The sequence below is a fragment of the Plectropomus leopardus genome, chromosome 17 (genome assembly GCF_008729295.1).
Source record: "Plectropomus leopardus isolate mb chromosome 17, YSFRI_Pleo_2.0, whole genome shotgun sequence".
NCBI classification, from domain to species: domain Eukaryota; kingdom Metazoa; phylum Chordata; class Actinopteri; order Perciformes; family Serranidae; genus Plectropomus; species Plectropomus leopardus.
In genome coordinates this window covers 11,406,551-11,423,154 of record NC_056479.1, presented here as the reverse complement: position 1 = coordinate 11,423,154, position 16,604 = coordinate 11,406,551, and the positions used below count along the sequence as shown (strand labels likewise).

Here is a 16,604-nt window from a genome sequence, read left to right as displayed (position 1 = left end):
GATGAGGTGAGGAAATGACAGAGGAAAGATGAAATGAGAGGGCTCTTTGTAGAAATTTTAAATTGCATGCTATTGAGAATAGTTTACGTTCCTCTGCTGAGACAGGAAAGTGGCTTGCATACATAAAAGTCTACAAAAAAGGTCAATTTGAATGCAAAAGCAGCTAGAATCACGCATTTGTTTGGCCACGCTCCACATTTTCGTCTATTTAGAATAACACTGCATCATGATGAGATCTGCAGCTGCAGAGAAACATATCATTCTTGTCTGTTTTATGCAACAGAATTGGCTTAATTGAGAGCTAATTGAAGTTCTTTCATCATCTTGGCACTGTTTCATCTAATCAGTCCAGGAGGATCCTTAATTTTTCAACTCAGGTTTGCAGATTATCATCATATTTTAAGGGGGAGTGGAGAACAGGATAGAGGAGGAAACGGCTGGGGAATGGAGAGGAATAAAAAGCGTCAGTCTTTAATTAAAACTGATTGTGGTTAATGTCTCCCGTCCATGCTATAATGGTTCCCACAGTGGCCCTCACACCACCTCCTGATCAAGCGGAAGCTAATTGGCTGTTAAGAGTCACTTTTCTCTCTCTCCCTCTTTGTCTCTCTCCCCACGTCTCTCAGTGGAGTACATTTGGACATCCAGAGGCAGTGCAATGTCATTTCATGCCCTCGAATGGCCGTGAGTCTCTAATACACCATGAGGCCAATTTACGACTTCCAGGCGCAGCGCGTGGGGAGACAGACATTTGTATGCATAGCATGTCTCTGGTTATTTCATACCTCTGTCGATAAAGAAGCCCCTGTTGGTTGGGTTATTGTAAGTAAAAAGCTCCAGCTCTATATTGATGCAGAGGGTTGAAGTTGCCGGCTCTTCCTGCCCTGTCAGATCCAGTACCATCAGAGGCAGGACAGCGGCCGCTGGGAAGTTTTTCAGGGTGGCTGGGGGATGGTGAAACAGTGTGGCAACAGTGTGGCAGATGCACAGTGAGCATCAGCGTGTTATGTTTGTGCGTGTCAGGGCTGGAGTGTGTGCACATTTGGTGCTGGCATATGAAGACCGCTCTAAACATTCTCAAAAAAGAGAGGTTATTATGTGTAGTTGGCAACTGACGAAAGAATCGTCCACATGGCGCAGAGTAATTATGCTCATATTGTGCCTGCACTTAGTGCTCATCATTTCACCGGTCAGCAATTTCCCTTGCAAATTCCCAGCTCAACATATTCAAGTTTAGAAGTGGAGATATTCATTATCACAGCTGGATAATCAGATCAGAGGCTTGATGGCGAAGGTCTAACTGACAGTCCGACTGTTACTCAGCAGGCAGCTGAGGCTGAGCAGCAAAGATGTGGTGCATAATGCTCTTAAATTCTGCAGAAATCAACAAAGACAATAGCTCTCACCCCAGTGATCCCACAATCACTTCTCTCTGCAAAGAAAGAAAAAATAGACAACGCCATCTCTGGTGTATTCTTTCAAATGTTCTTACACAAAAGATTTCATCATGCTTTCTTTTCTGCTAGGCTCTATAGGAAACTGAATAATGAGAGACTTTTCCTCTTCAGTTGTGCTTGTTGAAGGACTTAGCAGCAGGAGACGTCTTGTACGTTATTTCACCTCAACAAGCAGCCTTTTGTCTTTTTACACCACCAGTATAGCCAAAGTCATGAGCGTCCTCAGGGTTCCACAAGGGTTCATTGCTAGCAGCAGCACAGTGTCCTTGTTTTTCCTCTCTGTGGGCTGAATTACGACAGAGCTCTGCCATACTGGAGTCTAGATCAGCAACTCTTTAAATGGAAAATTAACATTACATTTTATGTGAATTTTTAAAAATATTTTGAGAGAAGATATTTTTCCAGGGCCCAAAGTACAGGAAACAATTGCTTCTTGTGTTAAAGTCCAACGTTTTGCAAACCCAACTATCCCCAAACTAGACCTCCACTCCAAATTTTTGTTTGACTTTTCTTGCTCTCTAATTATGTCACTTCTACTTCAGAATTTGCTCTCCTCATATGCTCGTTCACATTGCAAGCTTTAGCGCTCAATTCAAAGTAAATTCAAGCCATACTCCCACTGACCCTCTCGTGGGGAGGCCACTGGTGGTGGGATCTTGACATAAACTGCTTTCCTGAATCATTCAAGGTCTACTTTCAACTACATATGTGAGCGCCTCTTTCATGTTTGTATTCACCGAGTGACTCTCACCAAGGCTGATATGATTGCTCAGACTGAAGTCACATAGAAAAAAATCTGGCCTGTATCTGATTTACAGTCACATGTGAACGTGGCCCAAATCAGAAATGAAAAGATCAGATTCATTTGATGTTCACACTGTTATGAAAACAACAAACCTGATTCCCATATGAGCAAAAATTAAAAAAAAAAGTCTAAATGGATAAATTATGACTGCAGGCCAAAAAAGGGCTTTGTGTCTTGAATGTAAAAATGTCACTTTGGGCCACTTGCTCAAACAACTGACGCTCTTGTTCTTCTCCGGAGGACAGTCTTTAAATGGCACCTGTTTTAAGCAAGTTCATTTAAAGTGAAACAATGGGGTGTCTTTTGAGAGGGCTAGACAACAACAGGCAAAGAGAAAAAGAAGGTGGAAATGCACTCACCCAACTCCAAGACCCTGCTGTGCCAGCATCTATCCCACATAATTACACTGGGCTACAAATAGAAAGGCAGTTTTCTCTCTCCTCCCCGACCCTCTCCTTTTCTCCTTCCTGTGCCGCTCAGCAGCACTTTGTAGGAATACTCAGAGCACGGGGGTTGGGTTGGAGGTATTTAGATGTGAGAAAAGGCAATTTGTCAGAAACCTAAGGGAGCACTGGAGTGATGACAAGAGAATTACAGTAGAAGGACTAAAAGGTTGAACGGCTAATTCTGCGATAGAAGAGGAATGTGGAGGCAAGGCTCAGTATGTTTGCTTGTGCACATTTGGAAATCCACTGTTTTCTCAGATGAGCAAGGAGAAAATAATTGAAAAATCAATGTTTGAATTCCACGGTTCAGATGCACTACACAAACATACACGCATCCAAGGAGATGCGATGTGACGGTGGCTGTTGTGTAAGCAAGCCCAGTGAGTCATGAGCGGGAGGATTGTGATGGTTGGAGGAGGAGGAGGTCTGCCTGGGGAAAGACTGGCAGAGACAGTCAGATCCGTTAGTAAAGTCATCTGGGAGAGGGAGAGAAAGAGGCTGGACATTTGGTTTCGGGCCTTGCCTTAACTGCCAGCGGTTGTCTGGACCGGACCACAAGTGAGGCATGAATACACCCTGAGCCTTGATGCAGACATGACTCCGGACTGAGAGAACATATGTGCACATAGCCATGCAAACACACACATATGTGCAGACACATCAGTAAATGAGCGGAAAATGACGCAGTGTGATAGAAGGAGGTTATCAGGGGCTGCAGGCTGAATAAGCCATCCTTGCACACACAAACACATACAAAAACAAAAGAAATTTGCTTTGAAAATTTATGGTGCTTTGCTTTAAAGTGTGCTCTTGCTGGAATCACACACAATATGTGCCAAGTGCAAAATTATACCTTTTTGTGTTTGTATGTGTGTGTGAGTGTTTATATTGACTTCCCCCTTGCCCTGGGAGCTATTTGTTTTCAGAGGTGCGTAGGCAGTTCTGTTTGTATGTGTTTGTGTGTGATTCTGGTCGAGTACATGCAAACCAAGCACACACACGCACACATACACTCCCTCGCTTGCTGCTGTACATGCCTGGATGCGGGCTGTGCCTCCGTTATCATCCAAAGAGGCAAACAGCCAGCTCCTGATTTAATAAGCTGCCTAGGGAGTCACAGAGAGGTGGGGAAGCACTATCAGCTGATAACTGTCCTCCCTGCAAGCCCAGCTTTTTCCCTCTGATAGCCCTGCCAAGAGAAGACTCAGCTTCTCCTCGTTTTCCGTGTGAACGTGTATGTGTGCTGAGCGTGTGAGCGATCCCCCGCCGGCTGCTGCCCACGTGTCTGTAGGCTGCGTCCATCCCTTTTGCTGCATCTCCCTGGGTGTCAGACAGACAGCAGAGGAGAGCCCACACATGGCAAAGGCAGGCCAGAGCCCAGTGCTGAGGAGCATATGCTCAAAGCTTCAGTCTTTTAGCCCCCCCACCCACCAACAACATACACCCCGCGTCATTGCTGCTAATCCTGCCAAGCCGCAGAGAGCCATGGGCCAGACTACTGACAGATTCTCCATCTATCACTCTGTTCTGTACTTCACACGAGCCATACAGCAGTATCATCATTGTAGCACAACCTTGAAACCAATGCTAAGAAAAAAAATACTACTAATACGCCACAACAAAGGAACAAAACACCACAAATGTGGAGTTTTTTTATTTTTTGTGTTTCTTTGATGGCTTTGTAGCAATGTTTGAGCAGTCTAGGTGAAAGATAAGTGGAATATTACAGTATTTCAGCCTTTCTAGAAAATAGTGTTCAGAGTCGTTTTGTGATCAGGCAAAAAATAGGATGATGGGTGCATAGTGTGCTTGGTTTTTCTGAAATCATGATCTTTTCATAAACTTGAAAGTGTTTTAGTTAATAAAGTGAATAATTAATGGAAAAAGGGGTTTAGCAAAATAAGTTTAGATTCTGAGTAAATTCAACTTAAGACTTGGTGAACATTTTGACACTGCTGTCTTGTTTTTAGCAACATTAGTTTTGAATTTTGAACTGATTGGAATGCAGTCATGCAACACAATAAGTCAATTGATATTAAACATTTCTAAAGCTCCTTTCTCCTTGGGAAAAACAACACTAAAGGCTCATTTCAACTCTCTTTACATACGAAAATTGATATGTCTGTTTCACACATTGTAAACTTCACTGCATTCATACTTTTATGTCCTTGATGTGATAGCATAGACACAGACAACAAAGGTTACAATCGGTATTCACTCCTGGTACATATGACTCTGCAGTAGTCTTGAGTATTTATCAGTTCCAGCTTTGATCAGCTTTTTTTGGCATTGATGGAATTCCGACACCGTGCTGGCACAATGCCATGACAGGTCACCACATAATATCATCCATCTCCACCCAAGCAGTACTCGAAAATTGTGCGAGGTTTGGAGAGAGACTGAATAAGGAAGAGATATTAAAAATATATATATAAAAACATTTTCACTGACCTCCATGCTGCTTTCTACTGTTTACTAACATTTTTTTCCAGCCCGTCCATGACAACAAACAGGAGACACCAGGAAAAAAAAACAAAAACAGAAAGGCATACTCATCAACTACAAATGGGAAATAACTTATCAACGATTTTCTGTGTTTAAAACATCTTCCTAAACACGCTGATCTTGTTGAAAAACAGTTTTCGGATTCAGTGTTGAATTCAGTCTTTTCTCTTAGTGAGAGAGTAATTATATTTCACCATCACGATTGCCCTGTGGCAAAAACAGAGTAGTATCGTACATGATGCACTCACAGCTTTGAATATATTACCAATTTTTAAGTCTGACATCCCTCTTTCTGTCTTCACCTTTGTCTTTTCCTATCCCACCATCTGTCTCTGAAATCTTGCATGTCTCCCTTCCCTCCTCTGAGAAAAAAATACTCCTTTTTGGAAAGTCTTTTCCATCTCTAAGCCACTGGTGTTATTGTAAGGTCAGTGATTACTTTTTTTTTTTTTGCAGTGTGAGTTATCGCACACGAATACAACTGCGTCACTGTGTATGTGTGTGTGTTGGGAGGGCTTGCATGATAGGCATACTTTGGTGTGGCCACGGTGACCCGCAGCTGACACCGATGATTGATCCTGGTGCTGGGATAAGTGCCTGTGCACCGGTGAGCACGCTGGTCCACTGAAACGCAGCCAAGCAGAAAATTAGAAATCTCTTCATCCCTGGTCCATTTGAAATCCGATATCTCCCATCTTCCCCTCGCACCGGCACCTTTCCTCAGCCAATAAATCTGTAATTAAATGATCTGTGTGTGTGTGTGTGTGTGTGTGTGTGTGTGTGTGTGTGTGTCTGTACATCAGGACATGTGGCTTGTCCTTGGGGGATCAGCTGAGGCAGTGGGGGTGATGGGAGTATTAAGTCTCCAGCAAAACTGGCTGCCCCCCCAAAACCCCCATGTACACCTCCTGTTGTCTGCATAAAAACAGATACACACACTCTGTTGTCCCAGATACAAGCACATGGTCCCTCACAAGCACACACACACTTAAGTTTTGCAATGTGTGTTGGGTGTCAGCTGGAGGTGTAATGGTGCCTCAGGTCTCAAATAAATCAAAGTCAGGCCTCCTCTGAGCGGTGCATCTGACCTTTTTAAAGCCATCAGTGCAGTTCCACCTCTACAATCACACTGGGACAGAAAGTCCCTCATGTTAACGTTTCCCGTTGTTTCTTAACTCCTAAACATCTATCTCTTTGTGTTGTCCAGGTACGTCAGCCCAGGGCAGCCCCCTGCTGGCTTCCCTCCCCGTCCCGGGACGGCCTCTGCAGCCTCAGCTCGACCTCAAACACCTCCTGCCCTTCAGACTCAATGGATCCTCCCCTCTCAGCCTCTTCCCCAATTTTAACACGGTGAGTGCAGTGGCTCTTTGGCAGCTGATATCGTGAAACCAATTAATCTCTGACGTTTATCCACAAGGAATTTCAACAGTGATAAAGGATAAAGGTCACGAGTCCAAGATAACCTGTACATAGTAAAGTACTATAGACTGTGTAAATTAAGTGGAGGTAGCAAAGTGAAGCCAATGTGAAAGTGTTTTAAACCTGCATTCTTTCTAATGGCAAGCAGGGGGTGATTGTATTAGAGAATGACATTACGTCTTTATTGATTTATTACCTCTACATTTTCATAATGAGTTTATGGTCGTGATTGCTAGTTTTTAAGTCTTACAGCAAAATGTTGATTTTGTAAATTATGGTTCTATTTAGAGGCTTGTGACTGACAAGTCACTACCACAGAGACTTGTCGATCAGGATAGAAATATAGAGACAGAGCATTTCAGTCCCACCCCCACTGGGGTGGCAGTCGAACGCTCTCCATTGACTTTGAATTGAGTAAAGTTGCCTTAGTGTCTTTTACATCTGCTAGCAAACAACAGAAACATACATAAAAGCTGCTGTGTGTTGGGATGCACTACCAACAGTGTAAATAACACAAAACTAAGTTTCTATAAGCTGCCAAATTGAAAAGATGAATTTATAAGAGGGCAAGAGTGGATACACCAGTGAGGGATCAGCAGAGAGAAAAGAGGGCAGCAGGTACTCTCAAATCTGATCAGGCAAACTGTGAAGTTAGAAGCCAGCTGTTACTCACTCTTTGGGAGACATAAGGTGCTAAAACATAGCTCCACCTACTCATCCAAATTTGTGCACCTCTGCTCCAAAAAAAACAAAATGGTGAGGGCCAAAATGCCAAACTTCATGCTTTAAAATGGTGGTCCACAATGGGTGACATCACAGTCGATTCATGCCAATAACTGTATGTAAAGATGAACAATGGTTCTTCACTTCCATCCACTTTTTGTACAAAAATGAAGCCAAAATATCCTGAATACAGCTGCTGTCATCTTACACTGGTGACGTCATTTGGAGCCTGGGGGTGCAGTCCACACAAAAGTAAAATTAACACTGGCAAAAATATGCCCACTATTCACTTTCATTCACATGTGAGCAGAGGGATGAATGAAATATTCAATTCCGGTGGTGAAGTAAATTTGCGTAATTTCATCAGTTTAACTTTGGTGAACTTACTGGTGAAGTCACAGCCTCAACTAATAACAAAGGGCTATGTGTGTAGGAGATAGTGATTGTTACCATGTCTAACATGTTGATTTTGTATGATACTGTCCATGAAAAATACAAACTGCCCCAGTGAGTCAGAAGACAGACAGGGAATGAAAGAAACTGGAAAATGTACCCATACCTTTATATTTTGAGGTACTTATTAACAAGATAGTTTTCCCAGTGTGTCACAACCAGCACTACCCACACTATCACCTCAGCAGGTGATAGTCGCCCGCAGTCGCTCATGTGTGACTGTATCTATAGTCTGCACAGTAGCAATCTCAACGGCGTGTCTTAGCTCACCTTCCAGCGCTGCCCATTTTTGAGACTTTTTTCACATTCCAGGGTGGAGGTATTCAAGCCAAAAGTGGGGGGTTCAATTGCTCTTTAAGAATCACACAGATTGGCACACACAGCTGTCAGCATGATGTCAACCCCCCTTTTAAAAACATCATATAACTAATTAAAGCCAAACTTATCGCAAAAACAAACCCTTGAACAAACATTAGTCTGATAAAGAGCTAAATAAAATGTCAGAAACTACATAGTGAAATAAGTCTTTTGCAGAAGTTTTAATGCTCACCAAAATTTACATATATATCATTCCCAATTTAAGTCAAAGGGAAAAAGTCTTTCAGGGCCTTGTAGCATCATGTGATGGACGCACAAGTTGTACCACTTTTGACCACTATGTAAAATTTGCTTAAAAGCCCAGTGCTCTTCCTAGAGGCTTGGTCCACACTTGTGCTGTTCCTAATTAGATCCAGAAATATCCTGTGAAGAGCTGACACATTTCACCACAGAAAAATATTCTCATTTTACTATTAGGTAACTTCCTTTTTTTAGCTTGAGAATAAAATGTCTTTTAAATATTTTGTCTTTTTGCAAAATGCCACTGATTTTGCTTAAAAAGACTGTCAACTCCCCAACAGATGTATTAAAATCTTTTTGTGCACTGGACCAGTGGTGACCTTAATTTTATGGTTAAGGGTTGTGATCCACATACTTCATAAATTTAGTGTCAGTGTTCATCCCCCTGATCACTGAGAGCTAAAAAGGCAGACGGGCCTATAAAACCGTGTCCTTAACGCTAGTCACTCTGTTATTCACCTCCTCACTATCTGTTCTGCCAGACCTCCAGTGCTCATCCCATAAACTCTTCGGCTGTCTCTGTGCAGGGGTGTTACTTCAGGCTCGGGGTGCTGATCTTTATTCGAGTGGTGTTTCACCTCTCAGCATTCCAGTTGTCGCCTCAGCATCTCCACCGATGAGACCGTTATTACTTTGTTTCAAACGTCAGCAGCAAACTGTTCGGTCTTCAAGCACCTCGGCTCTGATGCTTACCTCGCCTTGGTGCCTGGAATTAAAAGCCTGTATCTTTGATCCTTTACTTACCAGCGCTATACCCATTGTCGTTTTGTGTGTGTATAGGCACTTCTGATTTCTTTGATCCTAGTTTTACGCTGTGTGTGTGTGTGTGTGTGTGTGTGTGTGTGTGTGTGTGTGTTCCCTCATCGCACACTGTGAAACCATCTCCAGTTCTGTGGTCTGTAAATGAAACATAAGCCAGAGCTTTGGCTGCAGCGTACACTTTACACCTTTTACAAACCAAGCGAAAAAAGGTAGAGAGAGAGGGAAGTAGGGCCACACAGACATCTGGCTGGCTGGTTCTTAGTGTGGAGGACATGTGTGCAGGTGGATAAACGTGTGCCGTATGTGTAGGGGGTCTCCAACCTGCTATGTGAAGAGTGCATTTTATTCATTTGTTCTGCCGCCCACTGCTTTGGGGTTGTGGGGTCGCCTATACTGCCCTATGGAGAATTGAGCATGCCCAGCAGCAAAGTCAGCATGGAAAACAGCCGTTCCTCTAACACCCTCATGTATTTATATTAGTGGTGGAGGCAGTAGGGCAGGTCTCTGGTCAGTGTTTTGTCTGTGTTATGCTCATGCTTCAATTGGAAAATTGCTGTTTCTATTCTCAAACCGACGTCTGTGCCTCATAGCTTTGTGTTGTTTTATAAAAATAATTTGTGGAAACCCCCAGCAAATATGTATATCAGAATTTAAAGCAGTGTTTACCTACATACTGGCAATAGCTATAGTCACAGTTGTTTTGGGGTTTTTTATGTCTGTTCATCTCATTCTTGTGAACACAATATCTCAAGAACATGTGGAGGGAATTTCTTCAAATCTGGCACAAATGTCAACTGATTAGACTTTGGTGACCATATGTCAAATATCCTTATGTCTCATTTTCCTCAACACACAGAACACCTTAAGAGAATGTCTTCAAATTTGGCACAAGCATCCACATGACTAAAGGATGAACTGACCGGAATTTAATGATCAAAGGTCAAAATGACCTTGCATCTGTCTCATTCTCTTGAACACAATATCTCAAGAAGGCCTTGCAGGATTTTTTAAAAAACTGGGCACAAACGTCCACTTGGACACAAGGATGAACTGATTAGAATGTGGTGGTCAAAGGTCAAGGACACTGTAACTTAATAATTATTACAGAATTTAACACGATTGTCTTATAGGATAAAATGCCAAAGGTTAATGTTTTATATCCAAGAGGTCAAAGGTCAGCTTCACTGTGAAATTGTAATGTTCTGCAAAAAATATCAATACTAGTCATTATTCAGTGTCATAGGAACAGAGGGGGAGACATTCGGTCAGATACTGAATTGGTGACATTAATATTGAAATGATGCTGATTGTATAGATCATCTGTGCTGCCGAGTTGAAGATGTGTGTGAAACATCCACGTTTTTACAGACATGGATGAAAACTGTAAGTCCAGCTTGACTGGTTTGCGGAGGCATACAACTGGAGGCAGTAGTTCTAGTTGTTCGTCATGCAACCTTTGTTAGAAATAACAAAAGCAGCCATATTAGACACAGTTTTAGGAGAAAAAGCAGTAGATTTTTAATGAATGTAGCAAGCTACTTCACAGGAAGATGCAATAATATTCAGTCTTGCAGCCATTGTTAAATAACTGGCAGTAGGACGAGAAATCTACCTCAACCAGAATGCAGAAATTATGATAACTGTGGAAATAACATCAAATCAGTGTCGCTTCAGTCCCAGGAGGAGATGATTAGCCTCCATAACACACAGTCTGACAGCGCAGCTGTGGCATTAATCACAAAGTCCATTCAACTGGGAGCCCCAGGTTCTCTTAGCCCTGATAAGGCACACGTTGTCCCGGACGTGTGCAGGGGGGGGAAGATGAATGCACCTGTCTCTAAAACTAAATATCCTCCGGTTCCCCTGGTGTCCCCTCTTACATCCTCCCCCCGCACTGCCCCCCTTCTCTATCTCTGTGTGTCTCTTTCTCCTTCTTTCTCTCTACCTGCCATGAAACCGCATCATGGACTCAGCCGCCCGGTGCAGGATAAGTTCTGTCTGCACCAGGATGGCGGGGGAGGACGGAGGGCTTGGACAAAAGACTCATTTATAGCAGTCGGTTCAGGATGGCTGCGGATGGACAATGGGCACATTCTTCAGCTCCTAAAACAAATAACTGTGTGCAGCCTGCCCTGCAAAGGTGGACAGAGGGCAGCAGGAGTGGGAGAGCTAGGTTTCATGGTCAGGCTACGGCTGGTGGAGGGAAAAGTCAGTTGCTCCCAGAGGTAGCTTTGAGTCATGTAGAAGAGGCCAAAATAAAGCAACAAAGGAAAGGATAGCCCTGAGGGAGAGATATACCTCCAGCACTGAGCTTTCAGTGTGAGCTGTGTTTATATTCCCTCTCACACCTGGCCTTCTTGAGGACTCCGTAGTAAACAGACTCCACTCTTGCAGCCGCCTTGGACGTGGCACAGCTCTTTGTGAGGTTCAGAGGAATCTAATGTTGTTCAGGCTTGTGTATCAGAGAGAAAGCAAGGCAGCTCGCCATCCTCGCTGCCATCAATACACCAACACTCCTTGATCTCTGGGCAGCTGAGGCTGTCTGCCGTGCCACCGCTGTGGTTCCAGTGAGCGGTCTGACTCTGTGTGAGAACAGCACTCTTCCTGGTCATCCCTCTGCCATGCCAGTAGAGGAATGGACTGAGCCAGGCTCTGCGCCAACCTGGGGAGAGCTCCAAGATGATTGTTATATGTGATACCATGCTGAAGGGTGCCGCAATGAAATCAGCTGTCATCGTGGCATGCAGACCTTCTAATGAAGCCTCGGCTTTCACTCTACTGTTTATAGTTTGCTGTTCTGGGACTGTCTGCAGTCTATTTACAGACAGTTAAAACTGAATTAGTCTGCCCCAAACCATCTCCAAACACTTCCCTCCGGGCTGCTCTGACTCATAATGTATCAGACAGCCACATTTCTGAGATTACAATGAACTCTAACTGCATTTAAATACGAGCTGGAGAGAGGCTTGTGACAACAAGGCAATAAAGTCGTGTTAGGAACAAACTCACTCACCCCACTGAGTCTGTCTGGAGAGAAACATGAAGCTGGAAATTTCGCTGGAAATTTCGTCTTTCACCACACACATGATCAGACTTTGTCATGATTTAATTATGTTTTCCACTGTAACTGTGTATACATTCTTAATTTACTCTGTGATAAAGGGCGATGGTGGGCTACACACATACTGCGGAGTACACTTAAGTCATCATAAACTACATCAGTGGCTCTAAAATGTTTTACAATGTGTACTACCTCAGGAAATAATAGGCTAAGTATAGTATTATAGTGTTATAATTATTTGATATAATTAACTTAATTTAAAAAAAATATTTAAGAGATTTCCCTTCTACCACCAGTGCTACACAAACTATATTTTGAGAACCAGTGATCTATGTGACATTTGTTTATTTTAAGGATTGATCTGTTCTTGTTTTGTCTTAAATTTTTGTTTGATTTGTTCAAGAAGATGTAGTGAATATTGGGAAAGAAGGTGGGAATATTCATGTTTAAAATTAGTTTTTTTTTTGATGAAGCTGAAAAAAAAGGCAGTAGGATGAAGTGTACAGTTCCTCCGACTCCTATTCGGACGTGAAATATTTATGTTGTTTACTTATTATGTCCAATAGGCATTCTGAGGTTGTTTTTCTTACTTATATTTCATTTTCATTCTTCAAATATATTTGGCATGTTCGAAATGAAGATCAAAAACTAAAAACTAAACTTATGTTGTCACTACAGTGTAGAAAAAAAGCGCCAATCACAAGTTCCCAAGCTTGTACAGTGGAGTTGACCTTCACATTATACACATTGACACGGTCAAAAACAATCCTCATGCGTAGGCAGATTTTGTTGGAGACTGTCGGTGTTGAGGAATGCCTTACTTACTAACAGTTACTCACATTAAATAGCTGTCCACTCTTGTGTTTTGGCACAGTTGGTTCATGAAATGAGCTGGACAATGTGGTTAAGTGTACTAGGATCCGGGCCTAAGTCCCTGATGTAAAAGCCTCATTTCAGAACAAGAGCTACATCCAAGCAACATATGTAATTTTGCCATTTCTTACTGGTGAATAAAAGACTGCAGCTATGCACTTGCTGTAATTCACCTTTCATTCATTCAAAGAGAGCAGTGATCGTGAACATGAGGCCTGCAGTGTCAAGGCTTTGCTAGATGTGTGTTAGTGAAAAAGGTAAACTACCAAAAGTCATTCTTCAAATTCCTTAATGTTCTCTTCACTCTCAACAATCTGTAAAGGAAAATCAGAAACTTGAAGGAGAAAACATGAGCAGCCTAAGCTGACCAGTTGCAATTCTTACAGTCCCAGCATGGTGGTATTGAAGTATAATCTCTTAGCTCATAAGTAGGCTATAACTCCAGCTGATTACAAATTGATTGCAGTGAAAGCCACATCTCAGCAGCGCAGACCTTCTTCCTGGCAGACATTTTGACATGTCAGTAGGAAAAGCACAGGTGTATTTAAAAACATTATAGTTGTATTCATTTAGGGGATGCTGGGGATTGTGCACACTGCTCACTGGAACACTTAATGGAACTGAGCTATCGTTAATGTTTTTAATTTCAAATGTGCTTTTTCTACTATGACAAGTTAAAAATGTCTGCTGTAAAAAAGGTCCGCTGTTAAAAGTAGCAAACATCATAAGCATTCAGCGGATCTCTGCATACGCCTTTAACCTAAAGAAAATCCTGCTTTCTGGGTGGGCTGAAATTTCTGAAAACTTGCATCAGCTTTTATTTTTTTTGTCAGCATGAATAATTTTAGAAGCCGTATTTTCAGTATTGTTATTATTTCTATCCTGGACCCCGTCCATCATACCCCACCTCTCTCAGCAAAGCAAAGGGGACCGTCTTGGCTCTACACCATTTTTGAGGTCTGGATGTCAAATTAAAAAGGGTTTTTTTTGTTAGTGGTGAGTGGGTGTGGTAGCTCTATTAATATATTCCACCCTGTGAGAGCAGGGACAGCCCTGATGATTACTTTAGCCTGCAACGCATGAGTGAAGAGTGAATCTGACACACATCTTAATTATTATCTGAACACGGTGACCAGACACATACAGCAAGCTCTACAGCAGCAGAATGTCTCCTGTCTTCACGGTGGAGGTAATTAGGAGACAACAGCCACAGGAATATCTCATGCACATGAAATCAAAATATCTTCCCCTCCAATTTTTATTGCATAACAAAAGTACTCAGGTGCAAAATAAAGTGACATAAAACCAGCAGCAGTCCCTCAGACTTTCATCACTGCTCACAGAGTCATGCTTTCAGGTCACTTAAATATAGCAGGCACAGGTGTGTTCAGTGAGCATTCAGCTCAGTTAAGTAGAAAGAGGAACTGTTCTAACAGCACAAATACAGAATATACTAAACATACTGTAGGCTGCTGTCATATGAGTCATATTACATCATGTCGCTGGACCTAAATATTCAAGCAGTCATGTTGCTCCCATTGCCTCAGAAATAGAAAGTGGAAAAAAGGACTTTAAAAGAGGGCTATGATAAACAAAGTTTATTGAAAACAATACGACAAAGTGAAAAATAGTTAAGTGTGAAAACTAATTGCAAGCAAAGAAAAATTGTTCTCATGAGTGCGATTAACATAAAAAAATTGCCAGTTCAGTGCTCCACCCAACAGGTGTTTTTTGTGTTAACCTGCTGATTAGGCCTGTTCTCTGCATAAAGTTGTGCCAGTATTTCACTGTAACAGGTGCAACTTAAGAGTGAGGAAGATGTCAATGAAACCCATTATGTGCACACATCAACTGTCATGAGAGGAGGTCTAATTAGACTAATATGTGGAAACACCTGGGTGGGTGGGCCATAGGTGTTTGCTTTGATGTTTGCAGTTAAAAATTGACATTGTCAATAAGTTTTTCAAAGTCAATTGAAAATGCATTAGGATTGAAAAAACATTTTGAAGGAAATATGTTTTGCATAGAACAAGGCTGAATAAGAAGAAACAAAGTGGGAGTGGTTTAATTCAGTGTAATTTCCTATAGGGCACATGGGTGCAATTAACACCAAATATTCGCTTTCCATCCATTTCCATTTTATTGTGAGCAGATGGGCGAATCAAACATTTTCTTCAAGTGGCAAACATCTGCACATTGTGTCGCAGCCTCAACCAATAGCAAAGGAGTGTGTGTTTTGGAGACATTGAGTGCTGCCATGTTATAATAATGTCCAAAAAAAAAAACATCCACAAACTGCCCCACATTAAAGATGCAGCCTGGCTGGCAGACACACATGGAACTGACAACATGGAAAATGTACAAATAACATCATATTTCATGGTATTTATCAGCCAACTAGCTAACATTAGCTAGAAAACCAGCTCTCTGTTGCCCCAGTAAGTAATAGTCACTTGCCTGCACCCTCACACTGCAGACCCTGGGCTTTTCTCATTTGTCTATTTTGTGCCTCCTCATCACCTCACTCCTCCATCCTCCTGCCCGTGACCCGGAAATCAATCTCTTTGTGCCATCTGTCTCAGTTCCTAAAATGCATCTTGAGGAGTCTTGCTGGAGAAGCTATGAGCAAGAATGCACAGGTGTAGCCTTTGCAGAAGTCTTTTCAGCATCTTTGACATATAAAAGAGGCATGGCACACAGCTGACAATGCAGCTGTGCCACATGTCATATTTAATTGACGCCGATGACACGTAGCTTCGTCAATGTGACTTCTAGTGTTACTGCAATGATGTGTCATCTGAAACTTGGGTCTTGGGTAATCTCTAGGCAGTTAACCAAGTACTGTGTTTCTTTATTTTTTAGTTTCACTTTTATTAATGACAGATTTTTTCAGTCTAAATTAAATATATATTTCTGGTCCTCTTGTTATTTAAATGCACTGAGACACATTTGGAAAGCATCCACCTATTGTTCAAAAGCATTACACTCAGCCTGAATATATTTACATGTGTGCTTATCACAGTCAGCATTACTTTCTATAATTGTGACAGTTCAGTCACAGTGCTTAATTAGTTGGCATGCATTATAGTTTGATGAAACGTATAAAGGAAGTTTCTCCACTGAGTCAGCTGTCTCCTCTAACTGTCACATACTTTTATCCACTGCATCATAAGAAGCGCGTAAGTAACTATGTTTACATGCACACTTATTTTCAACTATTTTTCAATAAATGACAACATTCTGAATTTAGGGTCAAATAAGGATCATATAAATAGCTTATTCTGTTTAGATATGACGAGTTGCGCCTTTTTCCGCATGTAGCATATTCAGATTAAAACCTGGGTTATGATGGTGTTGTTTGGGTTTTTGGAGCATTCTATGGACAAGTATACAGCACATTCAGAATCTGCATCTTCACTGGGGGTTTTGCTGCATTTTGTGACACAAAACACCTTGCCTGATAATGGCCAGCTCTGTGCATT

At 42.0% G+C, this 16,604-nt stretch overlaps 1 protein-coding gene across 4 annotated transcripts in view; it reads left to right on the top strand.

The window, feature by feature from the left end:
- The window catches only part of znf385c (zinc finger protein 385C), a 189,461-nt gene that overhangs the window by 152,496 nt on the left and 20,361 nt on the right, over positions 1 to 16,604 (top strand). For all 4 annotated transcript variants that reach the window (XM_042505284.1, XM_042505282.1, XM_042505283.1 and 1 more), the window contains one exon: positions 6,421 to 6,563. In XM_042505284.1, coding sequence (XP_042361218.1) covers positions 6,421 to 6,563 — 143 coding nt within the window. The remainder of the gene's footprint in view (positions 1 to 6,420; positions 6,564 to 16,604) is intronic.